General features: G+C 49.6%; 1 protein-coding gene across 6 annotated transcripts in view; it reads left to right on the forward strand.

Annotated features, from left to right (window-relative positions):
• GNPTG (N-acetylglucosamine-1-phosphate transferase subunit gamma) overlaps positions 1 to 17,697 on the forward strand; it is a 56,009-nt gene that overhangs the window by 19,588 nt on the left and 18,724 nt on the right. For 4 of the 6 annotated variants that reach the window (XM_089769359.1, XM_089769363.1, XM_089769362.1 and 1 more), the window contains 4 exons: positions 3,092 to 3,206; positions 13,181 to 13,263; positions 13,633 to 13,764; positions 14,438 to 14,743. In XM_089769359.1, coding sequence (XP_089625485.1) covers positions 3,092 to 3,206; positions 13,181 to 13,263; positions 13,633 to 13,764; positions 14,438 to 14,743 — 636 coding nt within the window. Of the gene's footprint in view, positions 1 to 3,091; positions 3,207 to 13,180; positions 13,264 to 13,632; positions 13,765 to 14,437; positions 14,744 to 17,697 lie in introns of those variants that run through there. The other 2 variants (XM_075899992.2, XM_075899995.2) reach the window with 1 other exon arrangement.

The following is a 17,697-nucleotide window of genomic DNA, read 5'->3' on the forward strand; positions in this document are numbered from 1 at the left end:
TGAAGAACTTCAAAAAGATCCCACAAAAAACTAAATGATTGGGCAACAAAATGGCAAATGAAATTTAATGTGGATAAATGTAAAGTAATGCACATTGGAAAAAATAACCCCATCTATACATATAATATGATGGGGGCTAATTTAGCTACAACTAAACAGGAAAGAGATCTTGGCGTCATCATGGATAGTTCTCTGAAGATGTCCACGCAGCGTGCAGCGGCAGTCAAAAAAGCAAACAGGATGTTAGGAATCATTTAAAAAGGGATAGAGAATAAGACAGAGAATAACCTATTGTCTCTATATAAAACCATGGTACACCCACATCTTGAATACTGAGTACAGATGTGGTCTTCTCATCTCAAAAAAGATATACTGGCATTAGAAAAAGTTCAGAAAAGGGCAACTAAAATTATTAGGGGTTTGGAACGGGTCCCATATGAAGAGAGATTAAAAGGACTTGGACTTTTCATCTTAGAAAAAAGGAGACTAAGGGGGGATATGATAGAGGTATATAAAGTCATGAGGGGTGTGGAGAAAGTGAATAAGGAAAAGTTATTTACTTGTTCCCATAATATAAGAACTAGGGGCCACCAAATGAAATTAATGGGCACCAGGTTTAAAACAAATAAAAGGAAGTTCTTCATCACACTGCGCACAGTGAGCCTGTGGAACTCCTTACTTGAGGAGATTGTGAAGGCTAGGACTATAACAGGGTTTAAAAAAGAGCTAGATAAATTCATGGAGGTTAAGTCCATTACTGACTATTAGCCAGGATGGGTAAGGAATGGTGTTCCTAGCCTCTGTTTCTCAGAGGGTGGAGATGGATGGCAGGAGAGAGATCGCTTGATCATTACGTGTTCGGTTCACTCCCTCTGAGACACCTGGCATTGGCCACTGTCGGCAGACAGGATACTGGGCTGGATGGACCTTTGGTCTGACCCAGTATGGCCGTTCTTATGAAACCCAGTGGCAGAGAAACTTGCATGAGAAAAGTAGAGGGCCAAGTAACATAAAGCATGTGCAGGTGAGAGAGGAGTAGAACAGATGTGGGAGGTGAAATGAAGAGTGAATACAGACAGTATAATTAGCTTTTGTCAAAAAGTCAAATATATTAAAAACAGTTAATACATGACTTGTACATGTGAATAGTTGTAACTGTAAGGGATTTTATATGATTGTGAACAGGAGGGAGGTGTCCACAAGATTTTCTAAAGATATGGGCCATACTATGAAAAATCTGAGAACTTTTGCTTTGGACTTCTTCTCCCCTTGCTAAAAGAATGTTTGCACTTCTCTAGGTCCTTACATTTGAAGATGTTAAGGAGCTTTACCGAATTGAGTCTAACATTCCTCTGTGACCTACAACATTACATGTGACATTATGCAATGCACAGTCAACATGTGGAACTCCTTGCCATAGGTTGTTGTGAAAACCAGGGCTTTAACACGGTTCAAAAAAGAAATAGATAAATTAATGGAGGTTAGGTCCCTCAGTGGTTATTGTCCAGGATGGGCAGGGTGTCCCTAGCCTCTGCTTGTCAGGGACTGGGAATGGACAACAGGGGATGAATCACTTGATGATTACCTGTTCTGTTCATTCCCTCTGGGGCACTTGGCATTGGCCTGTTGGAAAACAAAATACTGGGCTAGATGGACCTTTGGTCTGACTCAGAATGATCGTTTTTATTTTCTAAGACAATAGCTATTGCTTTTGATTGTATGTGGAAGAACTTATATACTATGTTGCTGGCAGCTGTGTAAAGCCCTAATGATAGATGGGTTCATCAATGAGAAAGTGATGAAGGGAGTGATGTGACTTGGCCAAGTCACAAGAAGAATCCTATTGGAGAGCCATAAATAGAATCAAGTTTTCTGACCTTTTCCAATGCACTGTTGTTACCTGCTCAAAATTCTGTCATTCACAAACTCTAGGGGCACCCACCTTTACCAGTTTCTAGGGCTCAGGTATAACCCTCTGAGTATAGGCACCCACTCCTTATCCATATTTAGGGCTCAGACATAACCTTACGCTCTGTGAGTTTGTGGGGGTCTTTTGTTAGCGAAAGAGCTTTACACAGTAATATCCTACTTATCCTCTATTTATTAACAATCACCAAACCAACATGCTAAATATGCACCAAATCACACTAAACATGCACTGCTCACCACTCCTAATAAGGCAGGCAAACTTGTATTGATTGCTAGTCAGGGTCAGGTCCCTCTGGGGGACTCCAATTTCTACAGCCTCATTGGCACAGGATTGAGGTCTGGCTCCTCTGATCTTGGAGCTGTGCCCTGGAGTTGGCTCCCAAAGAACTTCCTTTTGGACTCCAGTTTATATAGTGACACTGGAGTCCTGCTTAGTTATACCTTAACCAATTATTGTACTATACTTTTGCTAACCAATCCTACCATATTGTAACATAATTCCCTAATCAATTGTGTTTCACCACATTAATTGATTGACACACAGCGAAATTAATTATGCAGCAGCCAGAACAATTAAAACCAAAAAAACCCAAACACCACCCAGCAACCAGACAGACAAACAATATAACAATAATAGAACAATAAAGGAATGAGGATTTCACAACCCCAACTGTTGATAAGTAGTTTCTTGCCAGATGAAATACTATCAAACTAAGTTTTCTTTAAAAGCATCTAATTTAACGTATGTCTCTTGGAATTTGTAGTGAAGGGTACATGGGTGGAAACACTTCCCATTGGGTAAAGAACACATTTGTTCCATGCTTTAAAATAATTTGAAAAAGACTTAACTAGTGGCTTTGAGTCTATAGAAACTAAGCCACTCCACACTGGACAGGGAAAGATGGAAGGAAATAGTGAGGGAGACATCGGACATCAAAGGGCGCTGAGATGATGATGATTGATGATGTGATGTGACCTCTTTCTTCTGCACTTGGTAAAATGATGGCCATACCGAGAGCCTACTGACTACAGTACTTGCTGCGTCTGTGGTGCATGGTGCGAGGGAAGTTAGTGACATATGTTGGTTCTGTGCAACATGACACTAGTGACTGTATTGTGTGTTTAATCATTTTCCCCTCATCCTTCTTTTTCTGCTCTTCAGGTTCTTCTTATTTGTGGAAAAAACAATAAATTGGCTCACGTGTCTGAGCCGAGTACTTGTGTTTACTCTCTAACATTTGAGACTCCTCTTGTTTGCCATCCTCATTCACTTTTAGGTAGGTAGGATAAAAAGGTCTGTGCGTATGTGAGAGGTATGTGGCATCTTACCCAACCCTTCAAGTTTCGATTTCTGGTTTGTTAGTTTGTATCACTGTGTCAGTGAAAAGTGAATGTGATATTTACGTTTATTGTAAGCATTTCTAAAGTGTCCATTGCTGTAATAATTTGGCACTCTGCTTGCAAACCCCCACACTCAACTCCATGGCATTTCTTTGTACAAGTGTAATGGGATCACTTTCGAACACTCCATCCAGTTAATTCTAAAATTTCAGGCATTGTTTTAGGCATCAGTTATCATGCCCCTATTTAAACTTGGGGAAGAGCAGAAAACCAGAGGGGGGGAGAATGGTGAATAAAAGAACCCCTGACATCTCTTTAGCCACAGCCTCTAGCATGTCTGTAGTTATCTGCAGATCACAGAGCTAGTTCATGGTTTCGAGGAACACTTTACCCATGTTCATATCAGCTTATCCTCCCAATGGTGTAACACTTTGCCAAGCTGCATGATGTCTCTTCTATATAGAAATTCATGTAGAAAGGGAAACGGTGGGAACTGAGAGACACACCCCTGCTGGAATGCTAGAGGAAAATGGGGGACCCTCGTGGAAGAAGAGGAGAAAAGAGCACACAGGAAACCTTGGTTGGGGATGGAGATTTGGGGATCCGGAAATAGGGGAGGGAGAATTGGTGGCCACAGGACCCTTGGTGGGGGAAGTTTGAGGGTTCCAGGGAAGATGGGGAATAAGAGTACTCATGGCCCCTGGCTTGATGGGCAGAATGACGGACTCCCAATAGTCTCTAGCATGGAAGATGTGGAATGGGTGGCACATAAGAACTCATGGTGGGGGGAGGGTTGATTGGAGGACCCTGGTACTGGGAATGGAGTTTGGAGGAAAGAGGGTAATAGGGTGTACGCTGAGCTGCTGATATGGGGAGATAAAAAGGGGTCCTGGTATGAGAAGAGAAGGGAATGGAGGGGCCCACAAACCATCGCAGGGAAGAAATTGGGGTGAATTGCAAGGATTCCCTGAAAAAGAAGGCAATGGGATGGAAGGCATACAGACAGCTTGTGGGGGAGGGAATGGAGGAATGCAAAGACCCGCTTTGTGTGTGATAAGTTCAGCCTACACAATCTACAAACAACACTTCAGTAAATTTTAGGGCTGTCAGGTATTTCAAATTAATAGTGATTAATCACACAATTGTGCTATTAAATCATCTAAATTGCAGCAAAGGAGGTTTAGGTTAGACAGTAGGAAAAACTTCTTAATTATCAGAGTAGTTAAGCATTGGGATAAATTGCCTAGGAAGGTGGTGGCATCTCCATGATTGGAAATATTTAAGAGCAAGGTAGACAGACTCCTGTCAGGGATGGTCTAGGATGGTGCTTGGTCCTACCATGAGTGCAGAGGACTGGCCTCGATGATCTCTTGAGGTCCCTTCCAATCCTATTAATCTATTATTCTTTTAATAGAATGCCATTTATGTAAATATTTTTTTATTATTTTACATTTTCAAATATATTTATTGAATTATAATACAGAATACAAAGTGTACAGCACCCACTTTATACTTATTTTTATTACAAAAATTTACATTTAAAAAAACAAAAGAAATAGTATTTCTTCTTCGAGTGGTTGCTCATGTCCATTCGAACGAGGTGGTGGGCGTACCGCGTGCACGGTTCCTGGAGCTCTTTTTCCCCAGCAGTACCCGTTGGGCTGGCAGGTCGCCTCCTGTAGTGGCGCCTCCTATAGCGGAGCATAAGTACCCCTGCCGGCCCTCCCCCTCCTCAGTTCATTCTTACTGCCCATGATGGTTGTTGGAGCTTGCTGTCTTCCAAATCCCAGCTAGAGTCGTTTGTTTGCCCGTTGGCAGTGTCTTATTGTTTGTTTGAGTAGTTGTAGTTGTTAGACACTTAGTTAGATAGTTCTTATCTCTTTCTCCCCTTCCCTCTGCTGGGGGACGGAGATGCCAGGCCTACAAGGCTTTAAATCTTGTGCATCCTGTGCTAAACCGATGCCTAAGGGTGACCCCCACGACCCTTGTCTTAAGTGTCTGGGAGAGTGCCACCTTACAGACTCGTGTAAGATTTGCTGAGGGTTCAAGCCCTGTACCAAGCGGGAAAGGGATTCCCACTTAAAACTGATATTAATGGAATCAGTGCTTCATCCGGCACTGTCTAGGGACGCCTCGGTTCGCAGTGCGCCGGCTTCGGTGCAGGAGCCGCATCCAGGCTCCTCCCATTCCAGGGTGCTGAAATTGTAGGCAGCAATGCACCGTTCGCAGTCCCTGGCTCCGAAGAGGGTGAAGGACTCCAGGGGGAGATCACCCGGCCGTAAGGCCCATGAGGACCGGCACCGGCGTTCCTCGGGACCGGACTCTCTGGGCACCAGTCATAGGGGTGCGCAGGGGAAGAGGACTGGCCCGCACCAGGTATGGAGCCCGGGCCCGATTCTGACACAACGCCCCTTGACGCTGGAGATATTCGAGGCAGCTCACGATCTTATCGAGCTGACAGCCTTGCCTCCGTCACCCCCCCGTCGGGGGGATTGTTGTCATCGACACCAGGGGTGACAGGGGCACCAGTAGCTTCTATTTCACCGGGAGCCTGGTTGGCACTGGTATGGCAGGGGCACAGACATCTTTGCTGGCATCATCTGTGGCCGCCCAACTTGCGCCGGCACCGATGGAGGTGATTAGGGCGCTGGGGGTCCCCGCCCTACAGCAGCGTGGGGGGCGCCACTTCCAATACCTGGGTCGACTTGGGCTCTCACTCTGGCACCCGTGGGGGCACTGGCACAGGCTTCAACACAGGCTCCTGTACCAAAACCTGCACCGATGGCATTGGTATCGCTAGTCCCTGTCGGGGCACCAGCGATGGCAACCGCGGCACCTGCGATGACGACCCAGGCGCCGGCAATGACGACCTCGGCACTGGCACCACTGCAGTTGCTGCCACCGCAGGTCCGTCCCCACGCGGGGAAACCAGACTCCATGGTCAGATACAGGCCTCGGTTTGTTTCAGGGCAATCTTCAGAGTCTGAGGCAGAGTCCTTGCACTCTGCAAGCTTGTCCCAGGTCTCATCTTGGTACCGTTCCCGTTCTCGGCACCGGACGGTACTGCAGGATTTCCAACAAATGTGGCCCCCACAGGCTCAGCAACTCTGGCCTTTTTGAAAGCCCTGGGCCTACCATCAGTGGCAGAGCCCAATGCCACCCTCACGTACGGCTAGTGTCTCTCGGAGAAGGAGCGCTCCTTCGGCCTCGCTGTCCAGGGCCCCTCCATCCTCCAGGGGTGCCAGTCCGCAGAGGCAGGGCGAGTTAGGGGACGTGCATCCACTGGCTCCCCTACAATCCGCAGGGCCGCAGCAGCCAGCACACACGCTAGGGATGGTAGAAGTCCCAGCACTAGTTCGGGAATCCTCTTTGTTGTCATCCCCCGACGAGGCCTTGGAGGACCCAGCCCCAACTATGCCCGCAGTGGATGCCAGGTCCTATCAAGAGCTGCTACTTAGGCTGGCAGCTAACCTGGGGGTGCCGGTTGAGCTGGTGACTGAGGAATCCGACCCTGTGGTTGATATCCTCACTGAGAATGCCCCTGCCAAGTTAGCCCTGCCACTCAATCAGGCTATGGCTAAAATCACAAACACCCTGTGGCAGACCCCGGCATCCATAACCCCTACTCTCAAGGGGGTCGAGAGGAGGGACTACATCCCTCAGTAGGAACATGAACACCTCTATTCTCACCTGGTCCCAGGTTCGCTGGTGGTCCAAGCGGCAGCGCAGAAGGAAAGGCAGGGCAGCCGGGACCAACACTCAAGGTCAGGGAGCCTAAACGCATGGACTTGTTAGGGCACAAGGTCTATGCGACTGGTGGTGTTCAAATTGCACATTGCCAATCAGCAGGCGAGGCTCAGTTGCTATGCCTGTAACACCTGGCAGGCGATGAATAAGTTCCGCGACAGGCTGCCTCAGGATGCTAGGCTGGAATGCGTGGCTCTGACTACGGAGGGTAAGACCATAGCCCGTACAGCCCTGCAAGCCTCCCTCGATGCGGTGGACTCGGCGGCTAGGAACATGGCGTCTGATATGGTCATGCGTCGTGGTGCCTGGTTCCAGGTGTCGGGGATCCCAGCAGACGTGCAGTCCACAATTCAGGACTTGCCCTTTGATGGAAAGGCCCAGTTTTCAGAGAACACGGACACCAGGCTGCATAGTCTAAAGAATACAAGGTCAACGCTGAGGTCGGTCGGTATTCACACTCCGGTGCCCCAGCAGAAGCAGCTCCTGAATAGGCAGTAGTTCCAGGCCTTGCAGTCGGACTACTGGAGGCCCCAATGGGGGTTTCGGTAGTGCAGCAGGCACCGCTGCAGGCCGTAATAGACACTGCCGGCCACGCACAGACGTGGGTAGGGGCCCTGGTCAGCCCCCTTCCCAACAGCCTAAGCAGCCATTTTGAAGGGGTGCCCGAGGGCCGAGTACCAGTTTCCACTATCTTCCCGTCCTTTGGAGACCGTTTATCCCATTTTGCCCAGGTGGGTGCTCGGTGTGGTAAGGATGGGGTATTCCATCCCCTTTTTGAGTTCTTCTCCTTCCCTCCCCACACCCCGGTCCCTCCTCAGGGACCCATCTCACGAGGCCCTCCTGCGTCAGGAGGTCCTCTCACTCCTACAGAAAGGAACGGTGGAAAGGGTCCCTTCCCACCTAGAGGGCAAGGGGTTTTACTCCCGGTATTTTATCATCCCCAAACCAAAAGGGGGGCTTCAGCCTATCCTGGACCTCAGGGGCATCAAGAAAGAGATAAGAAAGGGAAAGTTCAGGATGGTGACCCTAGCCTCCATTATTCCAGATTTAGAATTGGGAGATTGGTACGCGGCCCTCGATTTGAAGGACGCTTACTTTCATGTGGTAATACGGCCAAGCCACAGGAGGTTCCTTCGTTTTGTTGTGTCCCACCGCCACTTCCAGTTCACTGTCCTTCCCTTTGGGCTTTCCACGGCACCCAGAGTCTTTACCAAGTGTGTGGCGGTGGCATGCCTCTGGAGACATGGAGTCCAAGTCTTTCCATACCTGGATGACTGGCTCATCCGTAGGCAGTCCAGAGACCAGGTGGTGGCACATATAAGGCTTACAAGGGCCCTCTTCAGAAAGCTCGAACTCATGATAAATGAGGAAAAGTCAAAGTTGAGCCCTTCTCAGGACACAAAGTTCATGCGGGCCTACCTGGATGCCAGGAAGAGGCGGGCTTACCTCCCCGAAGCCAGGTTCCAGGTTATAGTGACCATGGTGTGCGACCTGACGCTGTCCCCTCTCACGATGGCACAGTATTTGGTGTTTTCAGAGGACAGGGTCAGACTACACCCTCACCCGGCGTTCCTCCCCAAGATGGTGTCGGTTTTCCATATGTCTCAGGACATTTATTTACACATTTTCTTACCAAAGCCACACCGCTCCCCTAAGTAGCAGGCATTACATACGCTTGATGCAAAAAGGCACTAGCCTTTTATATGGACAGAATTAAGCCGTTTTGTAAATCATCACAGTTGTTTATTGCTTATGCAGACAGAATGAAGGGGCGGCCGCAATCGGCCCAAAGGTTGTCTGTGTGGATCTCCTTGTGTATTCGAGAGTGTTATGACCTAGTGCATAGGGAACTGCCTCAGTTTAAGGCACACTCCACTAGGGCGCATGCGTCCTCTGTGGCCTTTGGGGCACAAGTTCCAATACTTGAAATTTGTAGAGCGGTCACATGGTCCTCCGTTCACACGTTTACAGTGCATTATGCACTCACCCAACAGGCCAGGGATGATGCCGCTTTGGGCTCTGCTGTTCTTGGTACAGTCCTGTAAAGAAAACAGAACAAAAGGGTTTGTCGTGGTATGTAGTTCTGTATATATTTCACCTGCATTTCTCATTTGGTCTTGTTCTTATGTGGAATAAAGTTATGGTTGGTGTTCCACATTGGGGGGTGGGTGGGTGTGGGTGTGTGTGTGTGTCTTGCTAGACATGTCTCCGACCCCCACCTGCGTTGGTTTCAGCTTGGGAGTCACCTCGTTCGAATGGACATGAGCAACCACTCGAAGAAGAAAAGATGGTTACTTACCTGTAACTGTTGTTCTTTGAGATGTGTTGCTCATGTCCATTAGATTCCCCCCCACCTCCTCTATGTCGGAGTCTTCGGCAAGAAGGAACTGAGGAGGGGGAAGGCCGGCAGGGGAACTTATACTCTGCTATAGTGGCACCACTCAAGGGGGCAACCTGCTAGCCTGACGGGTACCGCTGGGGAAAAAACGCTCCGGGAACCGTGCATGTGGCACGCACACCACTTCGTTCAAATGGACATGAGCAACACATCTCGAAGAACAACAGTTACAGGTAAGTAACCATGTTTTTTCAGTTCACCTACTGCAAGTATTATAGTGCAGTTTCTTTTCCATGAAAGTTTAACTTACAAATGTAGAATTATGTATAAAAAAACCCCTGCTTTCAACAAGAAAGTAGTGCAAAATATTAGAGACTACAAGTCCTCTCAGTCCTACTTGTTCAGCTTGTCACTTAAATATGAGTTACAATCTGCAGAAGATAATGCTGCCTGCTTTTTGTTTACAATGTCCCCTGAAAGTGAGAGTGGGCATTTTCATGGAATTGTTGTAGCCGGCATCACAAAGTATTTATGTGCCAGCTGTGGTAAATATTTATATGTCCCTTCATGCTTCAACTACCATTTCAGAGAACATGTATCCATGCTGATCACGGGTTCTGCTCGATTATAGTCCAAAGGTAAGTATACCAACACATGTTCATTGTCATCATCTGAGTCAGATGTCACCCAGTAAAAGATGGATTTTCTTTTTGGTGGTTGTGAGGGGTTCGGGGTGCGATCACCCCCTCCCAGCGGGGGAGGAGAGCTCGGTGGACCCCTGCATCCTCTTTCCGTCTATCTCATGCCCCGGACCCCCGCTCGGGAGCCTGGGCAATCGGGTGCGATCACCCCCTCCCCGGCAGGAAGGGGGGATCAGCGAACCCAGCAAGTGTCACCCGTCCCTTCAGGGTGGGGGCCCGAGCCCCCCAGTCCAAGCTCGCTCCCACTCGGGGTCCTAGTTCTATGACGGGTCTATGTTAAAGTTGTCCAGAGCTGTATGCTCCTTCGGGGGAGGGAGGGGGACCTGGTCCCACCCTCTCTCCGGGTCCCAGCCCGGGGCCTTAAGCCTCAGGGCTTGCTTGCACCCGACGCAGTAGACGGGGGTAACTCCGGCTGTAATCCGTCTACCCACGGCCGCCACCAGCGTTCCGCCCCGGGCTCCTTCCTCCGTTCCTGGGTTCTACCGGATCATGGCTCCGGTCTCCGCCACCTACCCTGGTTCAGCAGTTCAGGTCCTGGGTCGTCCGGGCGAGGTCTCAGGGGTTTGCTCCCTTGGCTGGGTCCGCTCCCGGCTCGGCTGCTCCCTCCAGGCCCGGCGGGGCGGAGGCTGGTCGCCGTCGGAGCAGGGGCTGACTGACCGCCAGCCGTGGTGACCATCCCAGGGATCCCGGGGCCGAGGCCGGGCCAACTGCCGGCCTCGGTGTTGCTCGGGGTCCGGGACCTCTCCTCCTTTCCTGCGAGGAGGTTGCCCCCTTCCTCGCTGGCGGCGAGCCTTTTTAAACTGGCCCGCCGTGCTGGCTGCTGCCCGGGGCCCCTTCCCTTCCGGCAGCACGCCGGCGCCCTCCCACACCACTCATCCACCTCGCTCCACCCCGACCCCGCCCTGTGCGTCCTCTGGGGAGGGGCCAGTGCTCCCCTGCTGGTGCAGGCGCGGCGGCAGCGCGCGGTCCCGCCGGCTCCCCCAGCCCGTGCCGAGGCCGTAGGGGAGGGCTTGGGGCTGGCTGCTGTTTCCCGGCGTGCAGCGGCCATGGCTGTCCCCCACGCGGGTCAGTGACGGCCCGTCACAGTGGTTCAGATTGTGTAGTTTCTGCATTGGAGTGTTGCTCTTTTAAGACTTCTCAAAGCATGCTCCATACCATGTCTCTCTCAAATTTGGAATGGCACTTCAGAGTCTTAAGCCTTGAGTCGAGTATTGCAGCTATTTTTAGAAATCTCACATTGGTACTTTCTTCGCATTTTGTCAAATCTGCTGTAAAAGTGTTCTGAAAATGAGCATGGGCTGGGTCATTATCTGTGACTGCTATAACATGAAATATATGGCAGATGAATGCAAGTAAAACAGAACAGGAGGCATACAGTTCTCCAAGAAGTTCAGTCACAAATTTAATAAATGCATTATTTTTTTTAATGAGCATCATCAATATGGAAGCACGTCCTCTGGAATGGTGGCAGAAGCATGAAGGGACATATGACTGTTTAGCATATCTGGCACAGCTACAATGCTAGCTACAAAAGTGCCATGTTCATCTATTCTCACTTTTAGGTGACACTGTAAATAAGAAGCAGGCAGTATTATCACTTTCTATATATAAAAAAGTTTTTCTTGCCGGGTGACAGAATGATATCATTATGCTCAGCATGCTCTCTGGTTGCAAAAGCTGCCAGAGAGAGGGGGATAGGCAAGTGTAGTGAGTACGGGGCGGAACCCACAAGTCTCCCACAAATGTAAACATACTTATTTGTCTTAGTCCTTCTTGTTCAGCCAATCACTAAGTGGGTTTGTAGGCTCTAAAGTTTTGGGTTTGAGCGCAGTTATGTAACTAAAAAAAGGCTACATTTATAAGTTACGTTTTCATGATAGATTGCATACAGTACTTGTATGAGGTGAATTGAAAAATATTTTTGATCATTTTTACAGTGCAAATATTTGTAATTAAGAATAATATAAAGTGAACACTGCACTTTGTATTCTGTGCGTAACAGAAATCAATATATTTAAAAATATAGAAAAACATCCACAAATATTTAATACATTTCAATTGGTATTCTGTTGTTTAACAGTGCAATTAATTGTGATTTTTTTTTACTTATTTGTGTGAGTTCATGCCATTAATCAACAGGCCTAGTACATTTATTTGCTTACAAGAGGCGCTGGCCCATTGGGAGCACAGTTCTCTTGTCTTCACAACTTCCATTCCAGCTTCAAGTTATACAGTGGATGCATTCATCAATTTGGAAAAATGCTTGTATGAAGAGACATCTAATGAAATACTTTCTGAAGTCAGTAAGAGTGAGACTCAGCCCTAAGGGGAAGTTACAAAGATGGTCAGGCCCCACCCATTTGAGGTTTTGTAATTTAAGAGTAGCACTCTGAATCAGATTCATACTTTAGAGGGCAGGGGTGGGGAACCTTTTTTGGATCGGGGGCCACTGAATCACAGAAAAATCAGTCGGACCTTGCACACAAGTGTGGCCCCTGACTGAGAGGAAGAAAGACACTCCCCACACATCAGAGTCTAGGTAGGGCTCAGGATAGTAGATTTTGTGTACTGTAGCCCTGCAGTGGGGCGGTTGGAGCACCAGCACAGGCTCCCCAATGTTGGGGGGGTCCTGAGCCTCGGAGGCCAGAACCAGGCAAGCTGGGGGCCACATCTGGCTCCAGGCCTGAGGTTCCTCACCCCTGTTATAGGGCATATTTACCGAGGTAGTATGCTGTCATTACTATTCTTGACTCAGCAGGCAGCCAGTGTGTGCTGCTTATTCTTAGATAGGATATAATTCATTAGTCTGTAGGTGAGGAGGGTGCAATCAGGATCACATTCAGCAGTGAATGGTGCAGCCTTCTGGACAGCTGGAGCTGGAAGAAAAGACTGGTCACTGCTGCTGACTGGGAACATTAGACCTTTAGGACCTGCTCCTGTACCCATTTGAAGTGATCAGCAAAATTCTTATTGATTGAAATAGGATTGAGGAACAGTTTGTGGTCTCAGGTGATGCATGTTGAGCTGTTAAAACACACACAGCAGCACTAGGGTTGCAGTCAAATAGTTAATTAAGCAAACTAGGCTGCTAGTATTTATGACAGCTTTGCCTTCCATTTTTCAGTGTATCCAACCCTGACTGAAGTCCTACGACAGAAGTGGGATGAAGCAGAGCAGTCTCTTTACGATGAGTTAATAACTGAACAGGTTTGCTGATACATTCTGATTTTTGGTAAAGAACTATCACTTAAACTACTGTAGTATGAGCCTATTTTCTGCAGATCCATCTCTTCTTAAGATAGATGCTTTTATCCTTTTATTGGCAAATAACTATTAGTGCTCTGCATCTAGCTACAGTTTCCTAGAATCCTAGGGCTGGAAGAGACCTCAGGAGGTCATCGAGTCCAGCCCCCTGCCCAAAGCAGAACCAACCCCAAATAAATCATCCAAGCCAGTGCTTTGTCAGGCCAGGACTTTAAAAGTTTACTGGTAATCACAAAACCTTGTAAAATAAATAGCCAGTACTAATTACAAACAGAGATAGAATGACTTTACATAATGTTTTTATTTTTCCAGGGATACAAAAAGCTATTGAAGAAGATTTTTGAGGAAGCTGGACTTTTAAGAGCAACAGAGGAAATGGAGATGGAAAAACAAAATAAAAAGTTAAAAAGTCTGGAATTTGAAACAGTGGAGAAATGCAATAAGGTACAGAAAGTAATTCTGGTTGCTTGATTCTAATACGTTTTATCATGATGGAGATAATCACCATCCTTTTGCTTTGTGATTGAGCCCACTTGGCTCTCCATCAAGCTGTCTTTCTGTTAGAATTCATATAAATTCAGTTCCCTTGAATAAGAGTACATTTAAAATAAATAGAAATGGCAGCACTTAATTTAATGCTGAAAGTTGGAAACACACTGGCAGTACTGAATGCCTCTTCAGAAGTTGTTGGGGCTGTGTCACGAGTAGGGCTGCCCCTCAGGCTTACAGCCTATTCATCATCGGGGCTAGCCGCCCGTGCACCTTTCCCTCATCCGGGCTCCCCGTACCTCAGTCCCGCTTTATGGATAAGTTCGCAGTGTACTTAGTCTGAACCTCGTCGAGGTGGTGCCTCATGTTGTGAGATAGGAGGGGGACTCGGGCCCACCCTCACTCCGAGTCCCGACCCAGGACCCTTAAAGGCGACGGCACCCTATTGCTGCCTGGTTGGTGGGGCATTCCCCGAAACTCACCAACCCCTGGGGAGGGTTTGTTCCCCGTCCTGGGTCACTTCCTCCTGGTCCTCCGTGTCCGTTCCAGCTCCCAAGCTGCCTTGCCCTGGTCCTCCCGGCGTTCTCCCCAGGGCTCGCCTCTCTCTCTCTCTCCTTTCCTGTTCCAGGCGTCTTTTGAAAGACCCGCTCCTCCTGACCCTGCCCCCTTCTCGGGGCGCGGGGTGATGACGTCAGCTGTGGGGAAGCCCCGTCTGAGACGTCCCGGCCCCCGGCTGCCCCGGTACATCCTGGGCATGCACGCCAAGGCGCAGCCCGTACCTGGCACTGTGCCCCGAGCCTGGCTCCTTCCGCTGCCGCGGCTGGAGCAGTGTCCTCCTCGCCAGCGGTTTCCCCGCCCTTGGCTGGCCGGAGAGTGCAGGGTGCTGCGCACTTCTCTGCGGAGGAGCCCGGCGCCCCGTCACAGGCTGGTATAGGGGAAGTAGTTTGGATAACTAAGTATTGTGCACCTTAGACATACTCTCATAAAGTGGGGTGACAATAGGTTTAAGAAGCAGAAGGGAGTTAGGCCAGGTCTACACTAGCAGAGAATATTGATGCAAGCTGCATCGATTTTCCATGGCAGCCCCATGGTGAGAGATCGACTGTGTGTGTGTGTGCTCAGTCATGTGTGTTGTGTTGACTTGCACAAGTAGTCAACACAGCAGACTCTGAGAGAGCCCCCAAAGACCACAAAATCAGGTAAGGATCGAAGGCACCCAGCCAGGTTTATTGTCAAAGTACAGTAATAGTTGTCAGACTCTACCTAACCAATATGCATATGTACCCCATGACAACGGATGCGGCTCAGTCAGTGACATGGGAATCCATCATTGCTCCATGGCCAGACACAGACTGCCCCTATAAAACACCACTTTATATACGGGTACAAACAAGTTACACATCACTCCTGAAGTTAAGTTGCCACCATCTAATGTTACTTAGATACCACCTATCACCCAGCACCTTGTGCTCTGATTAGAACACCTCTGTCTGTCATGCAGTCATTTTAGACCCATGGTGTCCAACCAGTTCTGAAGCAGCACTGTAGCAGGAGCCACTATAGTGACTACTACAGTGAACTAGCCACACTCAACTGGCCAAATACCCACATGTGGCTAGTGGCTAGCATGTTGGACACCATGGTAATGTAGACCCTTTCCTGAACCTGGGTCGGTATCTGTGGGGAGTATGCATTCCAAGGTCCTTTTTAATGAGCTGGGGTTACTGTCCTTTTGGAATGTGCTTTCAACTTATGACCAGTACCAATTATTATTTTACAGCTAGTACCTAGAACCAATTACTATTCTACACCTGGACCTATTACCAATTAGTATGTTACACTATCCACCCTCTTCATGCCAAGTTTTATGAGCAGGGATCTGCCTCTTGCTCATAGCTTAGCTTTGCTTTATATTAGCAGAGTTCTTCAAGTGATTGCTCATGTGCATTCCAATTAGATGTGCGCGCGCAGCGTGCACGCGTCGTCGAAAGTTTTTCCCTCAGCAGTACCTTTAGGGCCAGCGGGGAGCCTCCTGGAGGGGCGCCAGTATATCAACCCATATATACCCCTGTAGGCCCCCTCACTCACTCAGTTCCTTCTTACCACCGTGACGGTTGTTGGAACAACCCTCAGCTCGTCTAGCGATAGTTGTCTTCAGTAGTGTTCTCTGTTTCTTCAGTTAGCTTAAAGTACCTGCAGTTAAATTTAAGACTCTTTTGCTGTTTTCGTTGCTGTTCCCCGCTGCGGTGTGCTGTGTGCCCACGGCAAGGGCATGCCCGGCCCTCAAGGCTTTAAGTCCTGCAAAAAGTGCAACAAGCGTATGCCCCGGGGTGACGCTCATACCTCATGTTTAAAGTGCTTGGGAGAGACACACCTCACTGAAGCCTTCATCGTGAACGAAACACGCGAGAGAATCACGTCTTAAGATCATCCTTATGGGGGCGGCTCTCCAGCCAGTACCGGTGCTGGAGTCGGCACTGGGTCCTCAAAGCGCACTGGCGTCTGTGCGGGACTCCCCCCTGCACCATGCCTCACTGGCACCACAGAGATCTTGACACCGGTCTCACTCTCTGGCACTGCAGAAGAGGAGGAGGCCTAACAGGGGACAGTCCCCTGCTAGGCACGCGCCCTCTGTGCACCCTGCAGTGGGCCATGAGACGCCGGCAAGTCCAGAGCTCGGACCTTCCTCCCAGCATAGGGAACCAAGCCCCTTGGAGGACTTTCCTGAACCCTCCACACTGAAGCCCTTAGAAGCGGCAAGGGTGCTCATAGAGACTTCCCCCTTGCCGCCCCCTGCTCCAAGCCTTCCAGGCAACACGGGACGTCCCAGCACTGGCTGTTGAAACAGCCCGAGAACACGGCACCAGAGGCCTGGGCCCACTGCCTTCCCCTCCCAGTTCCACCAGCACCACCCATGGCACCGACCAACAGCACATCCCTACCTACGGTGCCCCGTCAGGACGCGGTACCGGATACACCGCGGTACCATACCCCGGCACCGGTTCACACCGTTCCAGCACCTACCTCTGCACCGGATGTCCACACCACTGTGCCGCTGCCGCTTCGGCATCGTGGGAAACGAGAATCTATGGCCAGGCATGTAGCTGCTCAGCAGGTGTCTGCTTTGGCTCCTCTATGGTCCGCCTCGGAGTACATGTCTGACTCCGAGGCGGAATCCACCTGGTCTTCTCTGGGCTCCTGGTCCCAGTCGCAGCACCGCTCCTGTTCGTGGTTCTGCTCCCAGCTCCATAGTCTACCTCGTCCATACCAGAAGCAATGGACACAACCAGTCCTGGTACCGGTGCTCCAGCAATCATGGCCTCTTCAACCTCTGGCCCAGTACCATTTTGGACTCTTTAGGCATATCACCAAGCCCAGGGAAATCTCCTTCTAGGTCGGCTTCGGTCGAATCGGGTCTTTGGGCCCCTCCTTCGGTGAACCCACTGGTCAGATTGCCAACCTCTGGCCAGTCACTGCCTCCTGGCCAGCAGTCTCCTGCTTCTTCGGGGAGTGTGGCTCCAGTGAGCCAACCTCTCCCACCCTCATCTGCTGGCATGCAGCAGGATCCGGCACTTTTGGGGGTATCTGTCAGAGAAGTCCGAAAGGGATCATCATCCTCCTCCCCGACAAGGCTCTGGGAGACCCTGGACCATCCCTGGCCTCTATGGACTCCAGGGCCCACCAGGACCTCCTTCAACGTCTGGCCCAAAGTTTGGGAGTCCAGACGGATAGGGTGTCCGATGACTCCGATCCTACAGTGGACATCCTTCACGTGGATACTCCCTCTAGAGTGGCCCTCCCGATTAACAAAATGGTGGCCAAGATCTCCAAAGCCTTGTGGCAGACTCCCGCGTCTATCCCCCCACGGATAAGCGGGCCAAACAGAGA

Source organism: Pelodiscus sinensis, chromosome 15 (genome assembly GCF_052426305.1).
Source record: "Pelodiscus sinensis isolate ZL-2025 chromosome 15, ASM5242630v1, whole genome shotgun sequence".
Lineage (NCBI taxonomy): Eukaryota > Metazoa > Chordata > Testudines > Trionychidae > Pelodiscus > Pelodiscus sinensis.